The sequence below is a fragment of the Oryctolagus cuniculus genome, chromosome 3 (assembly GCF_964237555.1).
Source record: "Oryctolagus cuniculus chromosome 3, mOryCun1.1, whole genome shotgun sequence".
Taxonomy (NCBI): domain Eukaryota; kingdom Metazoa; phylum Chordata; class Mammalia; order Lagomorpha; family Leporidae; genus Oryctolagus; species Oryctolagus cuniculus.
Window position 1 is genome coordinate 69,732,746 of NC_091434.1, and position 27,611 is coordinate 69,760,356.

The 27,611-nt window shown below is 40.1% G+C and overlaps 1 protein-coding gene across 9 annotated transcripts in view; it reads left to right on the forward strand.

Annotated features, from left to right (window-relative positions):
• Nucleotides 1-27,611, forward strand: part of METTL8 (methyltransferase 8, tRNA N3-cytidine) — a 119,484-nt gene that overhangs the window by 42,540 nt on the left and 49,333 nt on the right. For 6 of the 9 annotated variants that reach the window (XM_070070704.1, XM_051848525.2, XM_051848526.2 and 3 more), the window contains one exon: nucleotides 9,171-9,325. The exons of the other annotated variants lie outside the window; for them this stretch is intronic. In XM_070070704.1, coding sequence (XP_069926805.1) covers nucleotides 9,171-9,325 — 155 coding nt within the window. The remainder of the gene's footprint in view (nucleotides 1-9,170; nucleotides 9,326-27,611) is intronic. 9 annotated transcript variants of the gene reach the window in all.

Here is a 27,611-nt window from a genome sequence, read left to right on the forward strand (position 1 = left end):
CTCCCACGCGGGTGCTGGAGCCCAAAGACTTGAGCCATCTTCTGCTGCTTTCCCAGGCCATAGCAGAGAGCTGGATCGGAAGTAGAGCAGCTGGGATTCATATGGGCTGCTGGTGATGAAGGCAGTGGCTTTAACCGCTACGCCACAGCACCAGCCCCTCATAATCTTAATGGGACCACCTCAGTTGATGTGGTCCATCTTTAACCAAGATGTTGTTATGCAGCACGTGACTGTTTGAGCCTTAGCGACTAGAATACACCAAGGGATGTCTAGGAAATTTTTACCCTGGTTCCCCCTTTTGCAGATCTTTGGATATCACTCCTGAAAACCACCTTATTGGGAAGCACAGAGTCTGTGGGAAACTGCAGTAGAACCACATAGCCTTCATTTTACACAGACCTTTATTTCGCACAAATATACTGTGGATTTCAGTTATGCTGGCCTCGTAAACATGTTCAGAAGTGTTCTGTCTTCTGTTTTAAGATTTTGTAAGATTGGTATCATTTCTTCCTTAAATGTTTGCTATTCACTAGTGAAGACATCTGGGCCTGCTGGTTTTTTGTGGAAAGGTTTTTGTTGCGGTAAAATATACATAACATAAAATTTACCATGTTTGTCCTTTTACTTTGTTATGCAAACATGACCACCATTCACAATTGAAATTCTACCAATTTTTCTATTTCCTTTTTTTATCTATGTCATACCCTCCACCCCACCCCACCCCAGGACACTCCACCTCACACACCCCCTCTCTGCCACCCGCCTTGCCCCATTTCATATATTTATGGAGTACAAGATTTGTGTTTAAGATTTATTTATTTGTTTATTTGATTACTTATTGATTTGAAAGGCAGAGTTACAGAGGAAGAGGCAGAGAGAGATCTTCTATCCCCTGGTTTACTGCCCAAATAGATGCAACTGCCAGATCTGAGTCAGGCCAGAGCCAGGTGCCAGGAACTCCATCCTGTTCTCTCACCTGGGTGCCTTCCCAGGCATTTTAGCAGGGAGCTGGGTGGGAAACAGAGCAGCTGGGACATGAATAAGCACTCTGATATGGGATACTGGCATCATAAATGGCAATTTAACCCACTGTGCCACAACACTAGCTCTACCATTATTTGTTTTGATATCACATATACATAAGGAAATGGTTATTTTAATCAAGCAAATTAATATATTCATCATATCACATAGTGACAAGGGTATGTGTGTATATATGTGTGTATGTGTGTGTTAAAAGCACCTAAAGTCTACTTTTTAGCAAAACCCCAAAGACAATACAATATTATTGACTAAAGACTATGTGGTGGGTTTTTTTTGTTTTTTTTTTGTTTTTTTTGTTGTTGTTGTTGTTGTTGTTTTGTTTTGTTTTGTTTTGACAGGCAGAGTGGACAGTGAGAGAGAGAGACAGAGAGAAAGGTCTTCCTTTGCCGTTGGTTCACCCTCCAATGGCCACCACGGCCGGCGCACCACGCTGATCCGATGGCAGGAACCAGGTGCTTCTCCTGGTCTCCCATGGGGTGCAGGGCCCAAGCACTTGGGCCATCCTCCACTGCACTCCCAGGCCACAGCAGAGAGCTGACCTGGAAGAGGGGCAAGCGGGACAGAATCCGGCGCCCCGACCGGGACTAGAACCCGGTGTGCCGGCGCCGCAGGCAGAGGATTAGCCTATTGAGCTGCGGCGCCGGCCAAGACTATGTTGTATGTTAGATCTCTAGACTTGTTCATCCTACAAATCTGCAACTTTGTGCCCTTTGATCTTCATCTCCCTATTTCCATAATCTCAATTGCATATCCATTAAATACCTAACTCTCCATTCTGTCTTCCTGCCAGCCCCTGCAACCATCACTCTACTTTGTGTCTTTATGAATTTGACTGCTTTAGGAACTTCACCTAAGAGGAATCTTGCAATATTTGCCCTTCTGAGACTGACTTGTTTTACTTAGTATACTGACTTTAAGATACATGCCAAAATGTCCTTCCTCTTTTAAGGCTGATTAATATTCCTTTGTATGTAAATATTGCACTTGTTTATCTGTCATCTGGTTTTTTTTTTTTTTCCAGAAAGCTTTTATTTAATAAATAAAAATTTCCTAAGTATAACTTTTAGATTATAATGTTTCTTCCCCTCATACCCACCCTCCCACCCCCAGATCATCTCTTTGATTTCTTTTTCTTTCCTAATGGCTCTGGCTAAAACTTCCAGGAATATATTGAATAAAAATGGTGAGAGTGGGCATCTTTGGTTCCGGATCTTAGTGGGAATGCTTCCAACTTTTCCCCATTCAATAGGACTCTGGCCATGGGTTTGCCATAAATTGCCTTGATTATGTTGAGGAATGTTCCTTCTATACCCAATTTATGGATTATATGATAATTTTTTGGTGATTTGCCCTAGTGTTTTCCACAGAAGCTGCCATGTAAAGGGTTACAGTTTCTGCACATCCTTACAAATGCTTGTTATTTTCTGTGTGTGTGGTTTTTTTGGGGGGGGTTTTCTTTGTTTTGTTTTTTAATAATAGTCATCATAATGGATGTGATATTTGTTTTGATGTTAATTACAAACAACTTATTTAATAAATTTAGGGCTATTTAGGTTTTCTCTTGTGTTTTTTAAGTTATTATTGCTAAATTTTGTTTTTCAAGAAATTTACCCTAATGAATGGAATAAGATTGTCCATAACATCCTTTTTTTTAGTTTCTCGGTGTCTGTAAGGTCTGTGGTGGCATCTTTCCTTTCCTTCCTATTGCTGGGAAATTTGTGTTTTCTGAAGCATGAATGTTTTTGATCACTTTTGCCAAATGTTTATTTATTAATTTTTATAAAAAACTAACTTTTGACTTTGCTTTTGCATGTTTTATCCATTTTCTGTTTTATTGCTTTTTACTTTTTAATTATTTCATTCTTTCTACTTACTTGGTTTAATTTACTCTTGTTTTTCTAACTTTTTAACATAAAAGCTGATCTCATTGATTTGAGAAGTTTCTCCTTTCTCATAGCATACAGAACTATAAATTCCTATCTAAACATTGCTTTGTTGCCTCCCACAAATTTTGTAGTTGTAAGATTTCATTATAAATCCTTAACATGTTTTCTGAGTTCCCTTAGGATTTAGTTATTTTTTTCAGAGATTTATTTTATTTATTTAAAAGGCAGAGTTACAGAGAAGAGAGACAGATCTTCTACTACTGGTCATCTCCACAAATGGCCACAATAGCCAGGAGCCTGGAGCTCCATGTAGATCTCCCATGTGAGTGGCAGGGGCCCAAACACTTGGGCCATCTTCTGTTTTCCCAGGCATATTAGCAGGGAGGTAGATTTGAAACAGAGCAGCCAAGACTTGAACCAGCACCCATATGGGATGCCTGCTTTGTAGGCGGTGGCTTAATAAGCTATGCCACGATGGCAGCCCCTAAGAATTAGTTTTTGACCCAGATTATTTAGAACTCTGAATTTACTTAATTTCTGAATATTTGTGAATTTTTCTAGATATCTTACTATAAGTTTGGGTACACCGGTAAGCATCAACAATATGCTTCCTGAGAGAAAAGCATTTTATTATTTAAAAAATTTTTCCAGTTTCAATTTTTATTTATTTTCATTTTATTTAAAAGCAGAGAGAGAGAGAGAGAGAGAAAACAGAGAGATCTCCCATTTACTGGCTCACATCCCATATGTTCACAGCAGCCAGGGCCAGGCAGAAGCCAGAGGCCTGAAACTCAGTCCTGTATGGGTTACAGGAACCTACAAATTGATCCATCACCTGCTGCCTCCCAGGGTGCACATTAGTAGGAAGCCAGAACTGGAAGCAGAGCTAAGATTCAAACCCAGGCTCTCTGATATGGGATGCAGGTATCTCAAATGATATATTTTTTTTTTTTTAATTTTCTTTAATATATTTTCCCCAAATAAACCTTTTATTTAACAATACAAACTTCATGCATTTTATAAGTACAACTTCAGGAATATAGTGATTCTTGCCACCATACCTGCCCTCCCACCCACACTTCTACCCCTCCTCCTCTTCTCTCTCCCATCCTCAGTCCCATTCTCCACTAAGATCCATCAAATGACATCTCAACTGCTACATCAATTCCCTGCCCTAAGAGAAGCACTTTAAATGTGAACCCACAGAAGATTAATTTTTTTACAAGATATACACAGCATTGCATTACACTGCTGGTGGAACTATGTTAATATTTGAGTGGATTTCAAGAAAATGTCTATTACCAGATGTAAGGAAGGACATTTAATAAATCAGTTCATCAAAAATATTAGCATTTGATATTATTTCAGGAAGCATACTCTGTATGATTTCAGCACTTTCGGATTTATTGGGATTTGCTTTATAGCCCAGCCCTTATGGTCTGTCTTGGTGAATGTTCCACATTCACTTGAAAAGAATGTGTATTCTACTGTTGTTAGGCATGATGTTCTTTATGTGTCATTTAGGTCAAGTTGATGATGTTCAAATTTTCAACGTCCTTATTGATGTTTTTGATTGTTTGTCCTGAGAAAGTGTTGTTAAAAACTCCAAGTATTACTGTGAATTTGTTAATTTCTCCTGTCAGAATGTTCTGTTCATTTTTGCTTCATTTATTTTGAAGTCTTGTTATTACGTATATGCATATTTAAGATTGCTTAATGAATTGGCTCTTATCATTATTAAATGTTCCTCTTTATCACTATAAGAGTCTTTTTCTTGACATGTACTTTGTCTATTAATATAGTCCCAACAGCATTCTCATGCAGTGTTTGCATGGTACATCATTTTTTCATTTTAATCTATTTATGTCCTTTTCTGCATATTTAAAATACTGTTTTAGATAGTATGAGTATATTGTTGAGTCCTGCTTTTTTATCCAAGTTGATAACCTATGCATTTTTTTGGAATTCATTTATATGTAATTTAATTATTTATGTGCTTTGGTTTAAATCTTGATATTTATTTTCCATTTATCCTTTCTGTTTTTAATTCCATTCTCCTCCTTTTCTTGCCTTCTTTGGGGCAAATGAAATTTTGTTTAAACTTTCATTTATTTACTTGAAAGGCAGAATGACAAAAAGGAGATAAATAGATCATCCATATTCTGGTTCAGTCCCCAAATGCTGCAACAGCCAAGACTGGGCCAGGCCAAAGCCAGGAACCAGGAACTCCATCCAGGTTGCCCACTTGGGTGAGAATCCAAGTACTTGGTCCATCATCTGCCATTTCCAGGGTGCATTAGCAGGAAACTGCACTGGAACTGAAGGTGGAACTCAATGCCAGGTACCCGCATATGGGATGCAGGCATTCCAAGGGCCAACTTAATCTGTGCCACCACAGTGGCCCCAAGTAAAATATTTAAAACCATCCTTCTTTGTATTATTTAAGCTAAAAATGCCACTTTTCCACACAGTTTCATTATGTGAATATCTTAGTTAAAATTGTGTTCAAATTAGAGAATGTCCAAAGAGTTGAGAGAGAGTACAAAAGGGAGTAGTTCACTCTGGTGGCAGGAACCCACTTGCTCTACCAAAATGCTATGTGAGGCTGACCTGGCCTTCTTTTTCCATCACTAAGTGGAATTGTAGCATAAACCCTGTGCTGACAGAGTAATCATAACCTACAGTACATGTTTGGGGCCGGCGACGTGGTAAAGCTGGTAAAGATGCCACCTGCAGTGCCAGCATTCCATATGGGCACTGGTTCAAGACCCGGCTGCCCCACTTCTGATCCAGCTCTCTGCTGTGGCCTGGGAAAAGCAGTAGAACATGGCCCAAGTCCTGGGCCCCTGTACCTCTATGGGAGACCCAGAAGGAGCTCCTGGATCCTGGCTTCAGGTTGGCCCAGCTCCAGCAGTTGCAGCCATTTGGGGAGTGAGCCAGCGAATGGAAGTCTTTCCCACCCCCGCCCCGCCTCTGCCTATCTGTAACTCTGGCTTTCAAATAAATAAATAAATCTTTTTAAAAAAAGCACATGTTTGTCAAGCATTGTCTTCATTATAACTGGAGAGTTGTCTGGCTACTGTCACACTGTTCATCACTTCCTTCTTCCTCACCTTCAGGATCTTAGGAGGACCCTTCCCATTTGTGTCAGATAACTGTCATTTTTATGTAACTAATGGAACCATTAATTCATGTGCATCTTAGTACTGCCTCTAGAAGCTTGCGATTCAGCTAAGAAGGCAGTCATATAAATTTACTATGTATTTATACATAATGGATATAGTCTAGTGTATAAGCATTATATATTTATATAATAAAAAATATAAATAGCAGTGCAAGGCTGTATATGACTGTTCCGGATAATAAATAAATGAAATAGATGAAGGTGTTTGTGTAGCCAGAGAAGTTGCCGCCTATGCGAGGAGATTGCTGTGTGTTTAGGGCCTGGCCCCCCAGTGTGCTGTCTTCAGGCCAGCACAGGCTGCTGACATTTTTCTGAATTGCCTAATATCCAGTCTAGTTATGTCTTTTTGTCTCTGTCTGCAGAGGTGCTCCGTCATTTATAGTGAGAAAAATCCCTGCCTTTTTCCCCTCTCTGTCTTCCTTTTCTATCTATAGATAGATATAGGTAAGTGTCACATGATTATTCGAAGGATTGCAATTTCCCTTTGATTTGGCTTTCCTGGGTGGGAAACGTTTACATCATTTTACACTTTTGAACACGAATTGCCTTATTTGTAGGTATAGTCAGTTTCTCCCCTTCAGCATATAGAAGATTTTATGAATAATATTCAATGCAGAAAGAGCTCTAAAAATAATTTTGCAGGTAGGGTTTTGTGCATCCTATGAGGAACACTGACAGGCAGAGGAACAAAGGCACATCAGGGTGAGGGTAAGGGGAGGCGGAGCACTTCCTTTCATTTGCCTCCACCCAAGAGCTTGCATTTAGTAGAGAAGAGAAAACAAACAAGAAGCAGGAGCATCTGCACCAGCCAGTGAACGCTTCGTTTCTCATCCCTGCTAGTCACATTGGGATGGGACCATTGCAGTGTTTTGGGTGTGTACAACTAAGCATCACCACCCCCTTTTATTTCCAAAAGGAAAATCTTGCATTTTACGTTTAAAAGCACAATGAGATGTTTTTCGCATTCTCCGGTTCGTTTTGGAGTTGACAGTCTTAAAATCTGCTCATTTTCAGTAACATGGTAAAGGTACACAGTACATAGCGTTTTTATGCCTAATAGCACCTCTGATAGTCCCTAATGCATATTATGTACACACACCTTTTAGCATCCCTTTCTACCTGACAGCTTATGGTATTAGGCTGAACGTTGTCGAGAACAACTGAAATGCCAAGCAGTATTACAAAGCCCTGTAGAGCTTCTTTTTAATACTTTTCTATAAAGAATGTAAAGTGACATATTTACTAGTACATAATTAAGATGTCATACTCTTTATAGGTTTAAATTACTCTTCCAGAAATGGGGATGGATTTGGACCAATCAGCTAGTAATTCTCCTCTTGAGCTGGGATTAGGGCCTGCATTTTATATAGGGAAATCTATTGTGCAACCCTATTACTGCCTATTCTTTAAAACCTATATATATGGGCTGGCAATGTGGCACAGCAGGTTAGGTCACTGCCTGGCACACTGGCATCCCATATGAACACTGGTTTAGATCCCAGCTGCTCTACTTTGATCCAGCTCCCTGTTAATGCACCTGAGAAAGCAGCAGAAGATGTCACAAGTGCTTGGGCCCCTGCACCCATGTGGGACATATGGATGAAGCTCCTGGCTCCTGGCTTTGGCCTGGCCCAGCCCCTGCCATTGACACCCTCCCTCCCCACTTCTCTCTGTAACTCTGACTTTCAAATAAATAAATAAATATTTTCTTTAAAATAAAAAAATATATACAGGGGCCAGCACTGTATCACAGTGGGTTAAAGCCCCTGCTTGCAGTGCCGCCATCTCATACGGGCTCTGGTTTGAGTCCCTGCTGCTCCATTTCCAATCCGGCTCCCTGCTGATGCACAAAGGAAAGCAACAGAAGATGACCCAAGTGTTTGGGGCCCTGTACCCATGTGGAAGACCCAGAGGAAGCTCCTGGCTCCTCCTGGCTTCAGTCTGGCCTAGCCTTGGCCATTGTGACCATTTGGGGAGTGAACCAGGCAGATGGAATACCTCTCTCTGTGTGTTTCCCTCTCTGTCTATAACTGACTTACAAATAGATGAATATTTTTCCAGCTGTTTCCTTTTCATTTTTTAATAAGAGTTATTTATTTACTTGAGAGGCAGAGTTAAGACAGAGAGGGAAAGATAGAAAGAGAGATCTTCCATTCACTGGTTCACTCCCCAAATGGCTGCAATAGCTGGAGCTGGGCTGATCCGAAGCCAGGAGCCAGGAGCTTTTTTCAAGGCCAAGCACTTGAGCCTTCTTCTACTGCTTTCCCTGGCCATTAGCAGGGTGTTGGATTGGAAGTGGAGCAGCTGGGACTCGAACCGTGGCACCCATATGGGATGCCATTGCTGCAGGCAGAGGCTTAACCTGCTATGCCACAGTGCCGGCCCAATAAATCTTTTAAAAAAAAAAAGGAAGGAAGGAAGGAAGGGAGAAAGGGAGAGAGAGAGAGAAAGAAAGAAAAGAAAAGAAATAAAAGAAAAGAAGAGAAAAGAAAACCATATATACATAGGAATACTAGAATTAAGAATTGTTGGGATCCTGATATAGTATGTATTTGACTTACTTATCTTATTCAGTTCATCATAAAGAATGAGATTTCATAGATTTACTTTCTTATTCTGCTGTTGCACATAAGTTTTTGGTATAGTGGTCACAGTCTCCAAAAATATGTTTGCTTAGAATTCTGAAAACAAAATAATAAGATTACTTTTGTAAAAACTGTCTTTAATTACAAAAGAAAAAAAGAAACTCATTCTGGGCTTACATGCTTTGACCATGTGCTAAAAATTAAATAAGCAAATATCCACACAGCAAAGTTGGTCAAGGCTGTGGCTTAGAAAGAATGCCAGCCAATGTCATCCACCCTGAATGTTCCTTTCTCTTCTGTTGGCCTGGAAATACTTCAGAAAAGAAGCCATACGCACATCTTTCATTTTAAAATGTTTTCGTTTTTTGTGTCCTTTGTCAGGTTTTAAACTCTTTGAAAGAAATTTTGACCATTTAATAACTAATACACTGTTTAATCCACGTTGACTAATTAATCATTGTAACTTTCCAGGTATTGGTTAGGATGAATGTCATTTGGAGAAATCGTCTCTTCTATCTGAGGCTAGGAACAGTGCCACACAGATGCCAAAGTGGTTCCCACCCAACAGCCCCTCTGGGGTCAAGGATTTTAACCAATCCAGCCAAAGTTTTTGAACACAATATGTGGTGAGTTTCCTTTTAAGCTCTGACATTATGTACCAGTATGTTTATTAAATATCACCAGTGGTATTATTTTCATTTAGTACTGAAAAAGAGTTTTTAAAGCTGATAATCTAACTTACACTACAACTAATTCTCACTTAAGTGTTGCTGATTCTTCATTTCTTTGGAAATGGGATTGGAAAAGTGGAACTTCCCAAGTGTTTTTAGCAGCTTTGGGGTTTTTGCAGGCCCTCTCTGCTTATCACTGATCCTGATTTGCCATTGTATTCCTGGATGTGGGCTTGGGGGAGCTTTTTCTAGGTGGAGCTCTCCTCTAATAAAGCTCTCCGTTTATGAATACATGTCCGTCAGCAAATGTGTAAGCAGTACCTCCTGGTTTCTGAGCACCAGGGAGAACACAGTGGTGCTCATGCTTTCTGGAAATCCACACTATGTGGGGAAACAAGTATTTATAGGAAGAGTTGATAAGTAGCAATACAAAACAGTAGAGAGGTGAGGGAGAGATGTTTGGTGCAGCAGTTAAGATGCCACTTGGGATGCCTGCATTCCATATTAGAGCGCCTGGTTTGGAGCTCCTCTGCTTCCAATCCAGCTTCTTGCTAACGCACACCCTGAGAGGCTGCAGGTGAGAGCTTAAGTACTTGGGTCCTTGCCACCCACACAGGAAAACCAGATTGAGTTCTGGGTTCCTGGCTTCAGCCTGGCCTAGCGCTGGCCATTACAGATAGTTGAGGAGTGAACCAGTGGATGAAAGGATCTGTCTGTGTCTCTGGTTTTCAAATAATATGAAAATAAATAAATGAAATTTAAAAAAAAAGCAAATTTGCAGGGCCCAGTGCATGTTATAAATTACGCATGCCTTGTAAGAAGAACTCAGTAATATAAAATCACTAAGGCATAGGCAAGAACATTTCTTAATGTGGATGAGGCTGAGATAAGTATTGCTTATTCAGCCTCTAGAACCTAGCACATTGTCTGTCATTCAGATATTTGTTGAATCTTGATTTGGATAGGTAAGGCTAGAGTGCAGGCTTTCTAGGTGGGTAGAAAGTCATAAAACAGAAATGAGAAAGTTTAAGGTCTGGTTAGGAGACAGTAAGCTGAAGACACACCTCCTCTAGGAGACTGGTGAAAGTTCAGGTTGGAATGATACAGGCCAGATATGGGGGTGGGAGCCAGACCGTGCACGGTTCCGAAGTCATGGCTGAAGGGCAGGCGTTACAGAGGCATCCAGGAGAAGTGACATCAGACAGTGTATGCAGTATATGTATTTGGTAACCATACCCTGGAAGATCTAGAGGCAGGAGAGGGCAAGTGTATGAAAGAGATTGGAAAGGAAGAATGAATAGAACTTGACTCTGGAGGTTTTTTGTTTTTTTTGTGTGTGTTTTGTTTGTTTGTTTGTTTTTGACAGGTAGAGTGGACAGTGAAAGAGAGAGAGACAGAGAAAGGTCTTCCTTTTGCCGTTGGTTCACTCTCCAATGGCCGCTACGGCGGGCGCGCTGTGGCCAGCTCACAGCGCTGATCCGAAGACAGGAGCCAGGTGCTTCTCCTGGTCTCCCATGGGTTGCAGGGCCCAAGCACTTGGACCATCCTCCACTGCACTCCCAGACCATAGCAGAGAGCTGGCCTGGAAGAGGGGCAACCAGGACAGAATCCGGTGCCCCAACCGGGACTAGAACCCGGTGTGCTGGCGCCGCAGGTGGAGGATAAGCCTATTGAGCTGCGGCACCGGCCGACTCTGGAGTTTTGACCTTAAGTGACTGATAGAAATTGGAAAGTTGAGGCAAATTATTTTTGATTTTGGGAGAAAGATGGTGAATTTCATTTTAGACATTTTGCGTAGACTTTGAGAGCAGAATGCAAATACTGCTACCTAGAAGAGGGAGAAAAGCAGTCAGGGCTAGAGATATAAAGTTGGGTGGGATGCCTGCAGGCAAAGTGGTTATCAGAAGAGCCTCTGCAGCTAGATCTCTAAGGCTGGGAAAGTGATTCTTGGCCTTTTTCTGTTTTTATTGCAGCAAAATATCAGTTTTAAAAAGAAATACTTCATCTATTACTAATTAGACCTGCACTGGGCAGGAAGGTAGACACCAGCTACATGTGGTTATTGAGCACTTGAAATGTGATTACTTGGAATTCAAATATGTTGGGAGGTTTTTTGCAACCTTAGTACAAAACAAAGTCAAGTATCTCAATAATTTTTACATTGCATTGCATGTTGAATTGAGCAAAACTGTGGATATGTTGAGTTAAAATGTATTAATAAAATTAATTCCATGTCTTTATTTTCATTTCTTTTAATGTGGCTATTAGAAAATTTTTTAAGTTATATGCTCATACGTGGTTTATATTATACTTTATGGACAGCTGTGGAATTAAACTATTTTGAGTCCATCACAAATGTGGATGATTATTATAAGCTGTGAGATAAAATGTGCCTTTTGCCAGGCAATCAAATCTCCAAAGAAACTTCTGGTCCCGGGCATACTCCTGATTTACCAATGTTTTTTCTTTATTAGACCCTACTCATTTAGTTGTTGACATTCTCTTTTTCTGTTTGATGCCAACTGTTCTTCTGCCTGAGATTCTTGCCTACTTTGTCACAGTCTGCCAGGAAAACAAGGGTGATCTGGTCCAGTGCTTCTCAGACACTGCGAGCTGGCTTTGGGCTGGCTGCATGAGAGTGCCTTGAGGAGTTACTGTTTCACTGGGCATGAGGTATCCTCCAGGGATTTTTAATTAGAAAGAGTTCTTTGGGTAAATCCTATTGAGCAGCTGGGTCTGGGAACCCTTGATCCAGTTCAGTGGTTTTCAGACTTTTCTTCGGTAGCATAACTTTTCTCAAGTGAAATTTTTAAATGGAATCCCATTATTTATTTATTTATTTTTATTAATTAATTTCTTTGGCTTTATTTGAGAGAGAGAGAGAGAGAGAATGATAGAGAGCACCTATCCTCTAGTTCACTTGCCAAATGCTCATAGCAACTGAGAGCCCCCAGGAGCTGGAAACTCAATCCAGGTTTCCCAAGTGGGAGGCAGAAACCCAACCACTTGAGCCATCGCTGCTGCCTTCCAAAGGTCAGCGTGAACAGAAGCTGGAATCAGGAGCCAGAGCCTGTGATTGAACTCAGACACTCAGACTTTGTGTGGGATGCTGAGGTCCTAACAAGCATCTTAACTGCTAGGCCAAATGCCCACCCCAGAATCCCAATATTTAAAAGGCAAAAGTAAGTCTGAACGGAGTGGACATAGAGCGGCACAGCAACAGTTTTCTCATCTTGTCCTCTCCCACTCTCTTCGCATATTCTAGCAGTCATGAAAAACTGATCTAGTCTAGACAGCCGTCCTCCTCCTCAGCATGCCTACCAAGGGGGCACTCAGCCTGCAGTGCGATACTGCAGGGAACTCTCTTCCAAGATAGATGCCCGCTGGAGTAACAGGCAGAGTCATTTCCTCCAAAGGACGAGGAAGGTAGTTTCTTCACATCATCTCGCACATGCCTTGTTTTTGTTGGGGTGCCTGGGATTTTTTTTTTTTTTTTTTTTTTTTTTTTTTTTGCCTAGAACACTTGTAAGTTAAAACTGGTTTGTTCTGTTCGTCTTCAAGTCCAAAGTTCTGTACATGAATTCTCACTTTCTTTAATCTCAGTCCCTTAATACAGTTACTCAATAAGTATTTTCTTTGGCTACCTCCACGATGATATTTGTCATGAGAAGCAGTATGGTCTGGATGCTGAAAGCACAGACTTAATGAGCTAACCTTGGAAAGCTACTTAATCTGTCTGTGGCTCAGCTTTCTCATATGTAAAACTGGATAATAGTAATATTGACTTCATAGGGTATTGTGAGGATTACATGAGTATGTATGTAGGATATAAGATATTTATGCATGGTGAAAAGCAACATATTGTATAAGAATTGCTATCTTATCATTACCATTTTCTAATGTATGCTTTAGTTATTTACATATCTGTTTCATCTTCATTATTAGACTGTATCATTTTCCAGTAAAGACCTTAGTTTATGTCTGTTTCATAGCTGTATTTCCTATGTAATAGGCATCCCATACATATCTTTGAATAGGCGAATTCATATAGAGAAATATAAACTCTAGTTCCTATCTACTAGAAGTTTACAACTAGACTAAATGTTAATATAGTAGCTAAACATGAGCTTCAAAATCCAAAAAGTCTGAATTTAAATCCTGTATTTATCCTCTTACAACTGTGTGAGCTTGAGCAAGTTCTTTCAAGGGTTTCTTGTGAATATTAAAGAAGATGACACAAGTAAGGCTCTCAATAGTAGTAGGTGCTCACTAAAAGGCATCGTTCTTATCATCATCATTAGATGGAAGATTGAGATCTATACTCATGAATAAATTAACAATATGGAAGCGTTTGCAAGGTTACAATAAGTGGTGAAGGCAGTGAAGACCATAGGAATTCAGAATAAGAAGTTCCTGTGATGAGAAGCCGAGGAGGGAACAGCGGGTAGGATTTAGCCTGAGCTTTGAAGAATGAGGAGTATTTGAATAGTGAAGATTGTTTGTATTAGAAAAATGGAAGCATAAACAATGATCTGGATTTGGGAATAAATACAGAAAGTATATTCTTTTATTTTTTTCCATTTATTTATTTGACAGGTAGAATTACAGACAGAGAGAGAGAGAGATAGAGAGAAAGGTCTTCCTTCCGTTGGTTCACCCCTCAAATGGCCGCTATGGCCGGTGCTGCACCGATACGAAGCCAGGAGCCAGGTGCCTCTTCCTGGTCTCCCATGGGGTGCAGGCCCAAGCACCCAGGCCATCCTCCACTGCTTTCCCAGGCCACAGCAGAGAGCTGGACTGGAAGAGGAGCAACCGAGACTAGAACCAGCACCCATATGGGATGCCGGTGCCGCAGGCGGAGGATTAGCCTAGTACGCCACAGCACCGGCCCCTAGAAAGTATATTCTTAAGTGTATGAAGTAGACCGTCCAACTGGAAGGGAGATTTCATATTTTGAAACTGGAGGGGCCAGCGCTGTGGCGTAGTGGGTAAAGCTGACGCCTTCAGTGCCAGCATCCCATATGGGCGCTGGTTTGAGTCCTGGTTGCTCCACTTCCAATCCAGCTCTCTGTTATGGCCTGGGAAAGCAATAGAAGATGGCTCAAGTCCTTCAGCCCCTGCACCCACGTGGGAGACCCGGAAGAAGCTCCTGGCTCCTGGCTCCTGGCTTCGGATCGGCACAGCTCCAGCCGTTGCAACCAATTGGGGAGTGAACCAGTGGATGGAAGACATCTCTCACTCTCTCCTCTTTGTGTAACTCTGACTTTCAAATAAATAAATAAATCTTAAAAAAAAAAAAGAAAAAAAAGAAATTGGATAGGTGATGTGGTGATGTGACAAGAGAATTATCTAGAATTATAGCACATGGAGTCTTTTATCCCCAGCATTTTTATAGGTTGATATTTGCCCATCACTGGCTAGGTTCTGTGCAGTACTCAAGTGAGGACTGGGAGGTGATCACTGCTATGCAGGAGTTCTAGATTCACAAGCAAGCTGGAACCTTCTGGATAAAGAAGATAGGATGGGGGCCAGTGCTGTGGTGTAGTAGGTTAAGCCTCCACCTACAGCACCAGCATGCCAGATAGGCACTGGTTCATGTCCTGGCTGCTCCTCTTTTGACCGACTCTTTGCTTATGGCCTGGGAAAGTGGTGGAAGATGGCCCAAGTGCTTGGGCCCCTGCACCCATGTGGTAGACCTAGAAGAAGCTCCTAGCTCCTGGCTTTGGATCGGCTCAGCTCCAGCCGTTGCAGCCATTTGGGAAGTGAACCAGTGCATAGAAGTCCTCTCTCTCTCTGTCTCTCCCTCTCTCTGTCTGTAACTCTTCCTCTCAAATAAATAAATGAATCTTTAAAAAAAAAAAAAAAGGAAGAAGATGGGATGGATCTGAAAAGAGGATTCTCTAACAAAATAAACAAGAATTTGTAAAAGCAAGTAAAACTATAACAACAGCAACCCCCCAAAAACCATAAGCATCAAAAAGATTGGTAAGCAAGGAAAGAATTATAGCTTCTGTGTTGCCTCAGAATGGCTCCTAACCCAACCTCTGTCCCTCAGAAGCAGTACAGGGAGGGAAGCTCAGCTGCCAATTCGTAAGACTTATTACTGGCCGGCGCCGCGGCTCAATAGGCTAATCCTCCGCCTGCGGCGCCGGCACCCCGGGTTCTAGCCCCGGTTGGGGCACCGGATTCTGTCCCGGTTGCTCCTGTTCCAGGCCAGCTCTCTGCTGTGGCCAGGGAGTGCAGTGGAGGATGGCCCAAGTGCTTGGGCCCTGCACCCTGTGGGAGACCAGGAGAAGCACCTGGCTCCTGGCTTCAGATCAGCTTGGTGTGCTGGCAGCAGCCATTTGGGGGGTGAACCAACGGCAAAAGGAAGACCTTTCTCTCTGTCTCTCTCTCTCACTGTCCACTCTGCCTGTCAAAAAAGAAAAAAAAAAAGAAAGAATAAAAAAATGTGGTTATATGGGGCATCACTGTGGCCCAGCAGGTAAAGCTGACATCCCATGTGGGTGCCGATTCAAGTTCCAGCTGTTCCACTTCTGATCCAGCATTCCTACTAATGCGGCTGGGAAAGCAGCAGAAGATGGCCCAAGTACTTGGGCCCCTGTACCCATGTGGGAGACCTGGATGAAACTCCTGGTTCCTGGCTTTAGTCTGGCCCAGCCCTGGCCATTGTGGCTATTTAGGGAGTGAACCTCTGTGTCTCTTTCTGCCTCTCCCTCTCTGTAACTCTGCCTTTATATCCATGCATTCCCAAAATAATGTAGCAGTTAATAAAAATGAGATATCTGTGTATGCTGATATCAAGAGACGGCTATGATATGTTGTTAAAGAAAAGAGCAGTCATTTTTGTTAAAGAGCTATATACTTATGCTATATGTAGTCATGTATACATGGCTTTATCTTTATATATAGTGAGAAAATTCTGGAAAGGTCCACATTATCCTGATAATGGTGGGAGTAAGGATAGAGATAGAGTGGATATGAAACCTTCTGTTTTTATACATGCATTGGTATTGTTTGATTTTTAATTTTTAAAAAGAATGCCCCCCTTTACTCACCTACTCCCACCTTGCTATCTACCTGATAACAAATTCTGTATTCTTTAATTCTGATTACAGTTGCTCAGCAGTTATGAGTTTTACAAAATCTTCATCATTTTCATGTCCCCAGTTACAATCAAGTGCCTGCTGGATATAGATTCCCAACGAATGTTTAATAAGGGATGTGGGAGCACCTGTGACCTGCATTCCACTGTGTACATAAGTGGGAAGGCATTGATTTTGTGCTCTATCTTTTGTTAATATCTCATGCCTACGTGAGAAATGGATTTACTAACAACAATAATCAACTGAAATATTCATTACAGCCAAAAACAGAGTTGGCAGTTAGGAGTCAGAACTTTAAATTAGTATCAATCATAGAAAAAAAGATGTAATTGAAGTCAGTTCAATTATTAGGTGATCTGCCTGTAACAGTTCTAGTTCATCCATTCTGAAGCTCACATTCATTCACCAATTAACATCTTTGAAATCATGACACTTCTTACAGTTGATGACATCTTAAACTGTAATTGCAAGTGTTTCTTTTTCTTGCTGGTACAGAAAATAATGGCATCTTAGATTTGATGAAATAGGCTAATTATAATTTCAGAGTACTTAATCCTAATTTGTATACTGTTTTGAGAACTATTATTCTTATTTTACTAATACAAAAATGGAGAGACAAAAATTTAAACAATTTTCCACTGCCACACATTGAGGTTAGCCTATAGAATACATGTTATGTTGTTAGAAAAGAATGAAAACCTTTTGCTTTGTGGGTAAATGGGTAGTGGGGATAGACAGGAAGTTGACCACAAGGAAGTACCTGTGAGGATATAGGAAAATATTCAACAGTAAAATAAATTGAAATTTCAAAAGTAACATGGAACAGGCATTTGGCAAAATGGTTAAAATGTCTCTTGGGACACCTACATACCATATTGGATTGTCTGGGTTCAAGTCCTGACTCTGCTTCCAGTTCCAGCCTTCTGCTAATGCTCATCCTGGAGGCAGCAGGTGACTCAGCTATTTGTCTCCCTACCACTGACGTGGGAAACCCAAGTTGAGTTCCTAGTTCTTGGCTTTGGCCAGACCAGCTCTAGCTATTGTGGACATTTGGGGAGTGAACCCCAGCAGATGGGAAATTCTCTCTCTCTTTCTGTGTGTATGTGTGTGTGTGTGTGTGTGTGTGTGTGTGTTTGAGAGAGAGAGAGAGAGAGAGAGAATATTGAGTTTCTTTACTTTCTCTTATGTGTATGATAATAGGTTTTTTAAAAAGATTTATTTATTGGAAAGGCAGAGCTACAGAGAGAAAGGGAGAGGCAGAGAGAAATTATCCATTCACTGGTTCACTCCTCAAATGTTCACATTTTGTTTCTCTCTCTTTGACTTTCAAATAAATAAACTAACTATTAGTTACTTTCAAAAATTTAGGGGCCGGCACTGTGGCATAGCAGGTTAAGCCACTGCCTGCAGTGCTGGCATCCCGTATGGGTGCTAGTTTGAGTCCCCGCTTCTCTGCTTCTGATCCAGCTCCCTGCTAGTGCACCTGGGAAAGCAGCAGAAACTGGCCGAAGTACTTGGGCCCCTACACCCGTGCGAGAGACCCAGAAAAAGCTCCTGGATCCTGGCTCCTCCTGGTTTTGGCCTGACCATTATAGCCATTAGGGTGGTGAACTAGCACCTATCTCTCTCTGCTATCTGTCTCTGTCTCTCTCTCTGTAACTCTGCCTTTCAAATAAAAAAAAAAGTTTTTTAATCAATAAAGTGCTTTTCTGATCATAGATTCAAGTCCTGGCTTTGCTTTCAGCTTCAGTTTCCTGCCACCCACATGGGAGACCGGGATTGAGTTCCTAGCTCCCAGCTTTGGCTTGGCCTAGTCTAAGACCAGGCAAGCTTTGAGGAGTGAATCAGCACATTGCAGTGTTTTAGTGTTTTGCAGTGTTTCTCTCTCTCTCTCTCTCTTACTCTCTCTCTCTCTCTCTCCCTCCCTTCCTCCCTCCCTCCCTCCCTTTCTCCCTCTCTCTCCCCCTGCCTCTCTCTGTAACTCTTGCCTTTCAAATGAATAAACAAATCTTTAAAAAAATCTATTATCACACATATATAAGAGAGAAATAGGAAGTAAAGAAACTCAAGACCATACTCAGTACTAGTACATGTAAATTACAGTTTTGTTTGGTTATCTCTTGTTTACTTTTTTATCTTATCTGTTCTTTCTGTTGTTCCTTTCTTCTTGATTTTTTTCTTTTTGAATAAACTGAATACTTTTTTGTCTTCTATTTTATTTCTTTTCCTAGATTTTTAGCCATGTAACTTTGCATGATTATTTTAGGGGTTACTCTGTGTCAATAAAACATTTTGGTCTCAGGACTTCTTTACACTTTTAAATTGCTAAGGACGCCAAAGAACTTACTTAGGTGGATTATATCTGTTGATATTTTCCATACTAAAAGTTAAAACTGAGACATTACATTTATTAATTCATTTCTGGATAATAATAAGTTCATTATGTGTTGATATACATGATATATTTTAATGAGAACACATATATGTTCCCCCAAATGTAGTACAAATAATAGCATTATATTAAATGTTTGCAAATCTTTTTAATGCCTGGTTTAATGGAGGAAACTGGTTTGTCATATCTGATTCTGCAATCAACTTTTATACATCGTTTAGTTTGAATTATATATAAAGAAAATTTGGCCTCACACAGGTATGTGCTTATAAGTTTTTAATAGCCTTTTCAGATAACTGTGGATATTTTTCTTGATATTGCACTAAACCTCAAGTAATTTTGTGTTGCAATATGAAATATGAAACTATATGAATGAACTTTCCATATTCTACTATATTATAATCCATCGATACACCTTGTACTTTGGAAGGATCCTTTATCCTTTATTATCATTTTATAATATCATGCATGGATAATTTGGAAAACATTGATTCCCTATTTAATATAGATCTTCCAAATGTTGATACATTTCATTATACAATTTTTTAAAATCACCAATTTTCATATTTTTAAAATTTACTTATTTTATTTATTTGAAAGTCAGACAGACAAGGGAGAAATTTCTCATCTACTGATTCATTCCCCAAATTCCCTTTACAGACCAGGCTTGGCCAGGGCAAAGCCAGGAGACAGGAGCTCAAACTAAGTCTCCTACATAGGTGGCAGTGACCCAAGTACTTCAACCATTACCTGCTGCCTCCCAGGGTGCTCCAGAGAATAGAGCTGTTCCTTGAACCCAAGCACTCCAATATAGGATGTGGGTATATCTCAAAAGTCCAGATGCCTGCCCCCAAAATCACATTTATTAATATTAACACTAGCCTCATCAGGAAAATCTGTAAGTATTAAGAAACTATCATACTCATGGTTGTAGACACAAGGTTTCAAAACTCCCATTTTTTGCTTAAAAGCACAGAATTTATCTGGAGCAACAATTACTGTCAATTGTTTTTCTCTTGAAGTAACAGAATAAGTATAGTTTTGTCTATAATTGCCCTTCCAAGTGAAAATAGCATTCCATGAAGAAAGGCAGCTGGTTTCAGTTCACCATTTCTAACACAGGAAAAGTGACTCCTTCTGTTCACAAGTCATATAGTACAAGTGCGTTTCCCTTCACACTGGGGTATGCCACAGAAGTGCATTATGTATGCTTTCCATTGTGTCACATAGAATATTAAAAAGATGTGTACCCAAGGTTAAGTATTTTATTAAATTAATAGTTGTTACTGCTTCAACCACTGAAATTGAAAAACAATTTTTTTTGTAAACAAAAACTGGTGTATTCTTTATCACTCCTTGGGTCATGGTAGAGAATACAAGGACTGCTAATCCACTGCCTTGTGTTATGCTAACACAGTTGCAATTTTACCCATCATTGTTTTTATGTCATCAATGCAAATATCAACAAAATGAAAGAGAAAAAATCCATTATTGTTATGAGACCACACTTTCTTTGAGAACACTTTCTTTGCTCTGGGAATTACAATATGCTTACTCAGGTTAGTACAATCTACTTGGAATTACATTGTACCACTTAACATACACTATAAAAACTTCACGTTGTGATTCCACTTGTCATTTCTCCAACATCTCTATTTCCTTTTTTTTTTTTTTTTAAGATTCACTTATTTGTCCGAGAGGCAGAGTTACAGACAGAGAGAAGGAGAAACAGAGAGAGGTCTTCCATCCACTGGTTCACTCCCCAAATGGCTGTAATGGCCAATGCAAAACCTGGAGCCTCTTCTGGGTCTCCCACGTGGATGCAGGGGCCCAAGCACTTAGGCCATCTCCGACTGCCTTCCCAGGCCATCAGCAGGAAGCTGGATTGGAAGTAGAGCAGCTGGAACTTGAACCTGGGCCCATATGGGATGCCACAGGCAGAGGTTTAATTTACGCCACAGTGCCAGCCCTGTAGCCTTTAACCTATGGAGCTTTACCTTTTCTTGTAATGCAGGCTCTGCTGTGAGAAATTATCTCAAATTGTGTTTACTTGAAAAAGTCTTTATTTTAAAATGCTGAAGTCTTTTCACTGCTTATAGAATCCTAAGTTGGCAGATTTTCCTCCAGCACGTTAAGGATGCCATTGCTTTGTTTTTAGCTCTCCATTGATTTCGTATCATTATGGTTTGCATATCTTTTTTTCCATATATAATATCTACTTTTAACACTTCTCCATCTTTGTTTTTTATCAATTTTTTTTATGTTGCCTAAGATTTGCTGTGCTTCCTGGATCTGTTGGTTGCTTCTTCTTCTTTTTTTTTTTAATCAACTTCAGAAAATTTTTAGCCTTCATTTCCTCAGTATTTTTTTTATTGCCCCTTCTTTTTCTCTCCTCTGTTTATTCCTGGGATTTCAATTTATGTTTGTTAGACCAATTGGTATTATCCCACATGCTACTGAGACTAATACTCTTTTTCAATATTTTTTTCTTTCTGCTCTTTAGTTTGAATAATTTCATTTATTTTTTGAAGGTTTTTATTTAATGAATACAAATTTCTTATGTACAGCTTTTAGGGTTATACTGTTTCTTCCTCCCATTCCTGCCCTTCCACCCCAACTCCCATCCCACCTCCTTCTACCTTTCCCATTCCATTTTCCATTAAGATTCATTTTTAATTGACTTTATATACAGAAGACCAACTCTATACTAAGTAGAAATTTCAACTATTTGCAACCACACAGACACACAAAGTATAAAGTACAGTTTAAAGACAAGTTTTACTGTTAATTCTCATAGTACAACACATTAAGGACAGAGATCTAACATGGGGAGCAAGTACACAGTGACTCTTGTGGTTGATTTAACAACTGACACTCTTATTTATGATGTCAGTGATCACCCTAGGCTCTTGACATGAGCTGTTTTGAGTCCACAAACTCCATTGGTTTTTGGACAGGGCCATATGCAAAGTGGAAGTTCTCCTCCCTTCAGAGAAAAGTACATCCTTCTTTGATGGTCCCTTTTTTCCAGTAGGGTCTCACTCACAAAGATAGTCCATACAGAACCATTTTTGCCACTATGTCTTGGCTTTCCATGCCTGAAATGCTCTCGTGGTATTTTCAGTCAGATATGAATGCCATAGGGGCTGATTCTGAGGTCAGAGTGCTGTTTAGGACATTTGTCATTCTATGAGTCTGCTGTGTGGACTGCTTCCCATGTTGGAACTTTCTCTCCTTTATAATTCTATCCATTGTTATTACCAGGCACTTGGTCTTATTTATGTGATCCCTTTGACTTATGGTCCTATCTATATGATCAATTCCATACTTAATATGATCACTTTATCACATAAGATGGGATTAGTGCCACCCAGCTAAATGGGGTTTGGAGTCCCATGGCAAGTTTTTAGCTTCACCCTTAGGGATAAGGCTGTGGGAATGTGTACAGCTCTTTACTCTCTCATTCCCACTCTTATTTTTAACTGGGATCTATTTTCAATTGATTTAATATATACATGATTAATTCTATGTTAAGTAAGGAGTTTGGCCAATGGTATTAAATAGAGAAAAAAGAATAAAAAATAAATAAATGAAATGAAATAATAAACTGTTCCTTGACAGTCAAGACAAAGGCTGTTCAAGTAATTGCTTCTCATAGTGTCAGTTTCACTTCTACAGGTTTCCTTTTAGGTGCTCTGTTAGTTGTCACAGATCAGGGAGAACATATGGTATTTGTCCCTTTGGTGCTTATTTCACTAAGTATGATATTTTCTAGATTCATCCATTTAGCTGTAAATGAATGGATTTCATTTTTTTTAAACAGCTGTCTAGTATTCCATAGAGTACATATCCCATAGTTTCTTTATCCAGTCTTCTGTTGATGGGCATTTAGGTTGATTCCATGTCTTACCTATTGTGAACTGAGCTGCAATAAATATGGAGGTGCAGATGACTCTTTTATTTGATGATTTCATTTCCTTTGGGTAAATTTCAGGGAGTGAGATGGCTGGGTCATATGGTAGATTCAGATTTCTGAGGCATCTCCAAACTGTCTTCCATAGTGGCTTTACCAGTTTGCATTCCCAGCAACAGTAGATTAGGGTACCTTTTTAACCACATCCTTGCCAGCATCTGTTGTTTATTGATTTCTGTATGAAAGTCATTCTAACTGGGATGAGGTGAAACCTCATTATGATTTTGATTTGCATTTCCCTGATGGCTAGTGATCGTGAGCATTTTTTCATGTGTCTGTAGGCCATTTGGATTTCCTTTTTTGTGAAATATCTATTTAAGTCCTTTGTCCATTTTTTTTTTTTTTTTTTTGGACAGGCAGTTAGACAGTGAGAGAGAGAGACAGAGAGAAAGGTCTTCCTTCCATTGGTTCACCCCCCCCCCAAATGGCCACTACAGCTGGAGCTACACTGATCCAAAGCCAGGAGCCAGGTGCTTCCTCCCAGGCTCCCACATGGGTGCAGGTGCCCAAGCACTTGGGCCATCCTCCACTGCCTTCCCGGGCCACAGCAGAGAGCTGGACTAGAAGAAGAGCAGCCAGGACTCGAACCCGGCACCCATATGGGATGCCAGCACTGCAGGCAGAGGATTAGCCAAGTGAGCCATGGCGCCGGCCCCTGTCCACTTCTTGACTTTGCTTTGCTATTGTTAATTTTTTTATCACTTTATAAATTCTGGTTATTAATCTTTTATCAGTTGCATGGTTTGCAAATAATTTCTCCCATTCTGTTGGTTGCCTCTTTACTTTCTTGACTGTTTCTTTTTTCTTTTGCTGTACAGAAGCTTCTCAATTTGATGTAATCCCACTTGTTAATCTTGGTTTTTATTGCTTGTGCCTCTGGGGTCTTTTCCAGGAACTCTGAGAATTTCCTCAATTCTCTCTTGTAATTTGATGGTATTTGGTAGTAGATTTAGGTCTTTAATCCATTTTGAATGGATTTTTGTGTAAGGTGTAAGGTAGGGGTCTTGCTTCATAGTTCTGCATGTGGAAATCCAGTTTTCCCAGCACCATTTGTTGAAGAGACTGTCCTTGCTCCAGAGAATGGTTTTAGCTCCTTGGTCAAATACAAGTTGATTGTAGATGGTTGGATTGATTTCTGGCATTTCTAATCTGTTCCATTGGTCCATCCATCTGTTTTTGTACCAGTACCAGAATGTTTTGATTATAACTGCCTTGTAGTATGTCTTGAAATCTGGTATTGTGATGCCTCCGGCTATGTTTTTGTTATATAAAATTGCTTTAGCTATCCGAGGCCTCTGTGTTTCCAAATGAATTTCAGCATCATTTTTTCCAGATCTGAGAAGAATGTCTTTGGTATTTTGATTGGTATGGCATTGAATCTGTAAATTATTTTTGGAAGAATGGACATTTTGATGATATTGATTCTTCCGATCCCTGAACATGGAATTTTTTTTTCCATTTTTTAATGTCTTCTTCTATTTCTTTCTTTAGAGTTTTATAATTCTCATCATAGAGATCTTTGACCTCCTTGGTTAAATTTATTCCAAGGTATTTTTTTGGTAGATATTGTGAATGGGATTGATCTTAGAAGTTCTTTCTCAGCCATGGCATTGTCTGTGTATACAAAGGCTGTTGTTTTTTGTGTGTTGATTTTATATCCTGCTGTTTTACGAAACACTTTTATGAGTTCCAGTAGTCTGCTAGTGCAGTCTTTCGGTTCCCCTATATATATAATCATATCATCTTCAAATAAGGATTGACTTCATCCTTACCTATCTGAATCCCTTTGACTTCTTTTTCTTGCCTGATGGCTCTGGCTTAAACTTTCAGTACTATTTTGAATACCAATGGAGAGAGTGGGCATCCTTGACTGGTTTCAGATCTAGTGGGAATACTTCCAATTTTTCCCCATTCAATAGCATGCTGGCCGTGGGCTTGTCATAAATTGCCTTAATTATGTTGAGGAATGTTCCTTCTAGACTGCATGTGCTTAGAGTTTACATCATGACAGGGTGTTATATTTTATCAAATTCTTTCTCTGCATTCATTGTGATAATCATATGATTTTGTTCGATTTGTTAACGTGATGTATCACATGGATTGATTTCCAAATGTTGAACCATCCTTACATACCAGGGATAAATCCCACTTGGTCTGGGTGAATGATCTTCCTGATGTATTGTTGAATTTGATTGGCCAGGATTTTGTTGAGGATTTTTGCATCTATGTTCATCAAGGAAATCAGTCTATAGTTTTCTTTCTCTGTTGCATCTTTTCCAGATTTAGGGATTAAGGTGATGCTGGCTTCCTAGAAGGAATTTGGGAGGATTCCCTCCCTTTCAGTTGTTTTAAATAGCTTGAGAAGAATTGGAGTTAGTTCTTCTTAAATGTTTGGTAGAATTCAGCAGTGAAGCCATCTGGTCCTGGGCTTTTCGTTGTTGGGTGGGCCTTTATTACTCATTCAATTTCTGACTTGGTTAGGGTTTGTTTAGGTTTTCTGTGTCTTCCTGGCTCAGGTTAGGCAGGTTGTTTGTGTCCAGGAATCTATCCATTTCTTCTGGGTTTCCTAGTTTGTTGGCAAACAGCTCTTTGTAGTAATTTCTGATGATTCTTTTTATTTCTTTGGTGTCTGTTGCTACATTTCCTTTTTCATCGCTAATTGTATCGATTTGGGTCTTCTCTCTCCTTTTTTTGGTTAGTTGAGCCAATGATGTGTCAGTTTTGTTTATTTTTTCAAAAGTCCAGCTCTTTGTTTTACTGATATTTTGTATTTTTTGTTTTTATTTTGTTGATTTCTTCTCTAATTTTAATTATTTCTTTCCTTATACTAGTTTTGGATTTAGTTTGCTGGTTTTTTTTTTTCTAGGTCCTTGAGGTACATAAATAGTTCATTTATTTCGTGCCTTTCCAGTTTCTTGATGCAGGTACCAATTGCTATAAACTTTCCTCTTAACACTGCTTTTGCTGTATCTCACAAATTTTGGTGTCTTGTAAGGTCATCTTTGTTTCCAGAAATTTTTTGATTTCTCTTTTGATTTCTTCTGTGATCCACTGTTCATTCAGTAGCATGTTGTTCATTCTCCATGTGTTTATATATGATGTAGGTATTCTTGAGTTGTTGATTTCCAGCTTCATTGCATTGTGATCTGAGAAGATGCAGGGTATGACTTTGATTTTTTTGAATTTGCTGAGACTTGCTTTATGGTCTGGCATGTGGTCAATCCTAGAGAAAGTTCCATGCATGGAGAGAAGTATTTGTACTCTTTGGCTGTAGGGTGGAAGGTTCTGTAGATATCTGCTAGGTCTGTTTGGTTTCTGGTTTTGATTAACTCTTGTTTCCTTACTGATTTTTTGTTTTGTTAATCTGTCCATTGCTGAGGAGTGGGGTATTGAAGTTTCCCATCACTGTTGTATTTGGATCTATATCTCCCTTTAAATCCTTTAACATTTCTTTTAAATAGCCAGGTGTGTTTGGTTGTATATGCATTTATAATGGTCACATCTTCCTGTTGAATTGATCCTTTGATCATTATATAGTGCCATTCTTTGTCTCTCTTGATGGTTTTTGTGTTAAAGTCTATTTTGTCTGATATTAGGATGGCCAAACCAGCTCCTTTTTGGTTTCTGTTGGCATGGATTATCTTTTTCCATCCTTTCATTTTCAGTCTGTGCATCTCTGTTGGTAAGATGTGTCGCTCCCCCTCTCGCGGAGGAACAACACTAGACCCTGCGCTGTTCTTTTTGCCCGGCTTTTCCCGGGTTAGCTGCCGTTCCCTCACTCGCGGAGGAACGACGCCGTCCCGGGTTAGCTGCCAGCCCCCCCACCTCCGTGGAGGGGCGGCACCCCCCCCCCCACCGCTTTCCCCGCTTCCGCGGAGGAGCGGCATACCGCCAGCCGGCTCTCTCAGGGGTTGCTCAGATGTTTCCCAGGTGTTACCCGGTGCATGTTGTTTCTCTCTTCCTTTATAGTCCTCTTCCACCAATCCATGCTCTGCTGCCCACACGCTGAGCATGCTGCTCTCCTCCAATCAGGAGCAGGATCAGCTCCTGCCACTTGTTAGTCAAATTGGCGAGGCAGCTGCGTAGAAGTTGTTTGCTCTCTCTCAGCGCCATATTGTGGGAGATCAGATGCATAGAATTAATCTTAGTTCCAGTAATTTAGTCTAGTCTCAGTTGCTCCCCACAAGATGTGTTTCTTGTAGGTAGCAAATAGATAGGTTTTCTTTTTTTAATCCATTCAGCCAGTCTGTGTCTTTTAACTGGGTAGTTGAGACCATTTATGTTCAATGTTACTATTGTTAAGTACCAACTTTGCCCTGCCATGTTTCTGTAAATAGTTCTGTTTATGTACTTTGGATTTCATTTGTTGCTGGGTAATTATCTACTTTTCCAGTGATGTTCCTGTTTCTGTGTTTGTGTGTAGCACGTGTTTGAGCAAGCCTAGAGCTTGGCATGTACTTGCAAATTCTTTCAATTTCTGTTTGCTGTGGAAGATCCTTATTTCTCCTTCATTCATAAATGAGAGCTTTGCAGGGTACAGTAATCTGGGTTAACAGTTTTTTTCTCTTAGAACTTAGAGTACGTCTTGCCATTCTCTCCCTGTATGGTTTGTGATGAAAAGTCTGGAGTGAGTTTAATTGGGTTTCTTCTGAATGTGATTTGGTGTTTCTCTTGGGCACATTTTAGGATCTTTTCTTCATGTGTTACTGAGGAGAGCTTTGCCACTGTATGTCTAGGTGAGGATCTTTTCTGGTTGTGTCTATTGGGAGT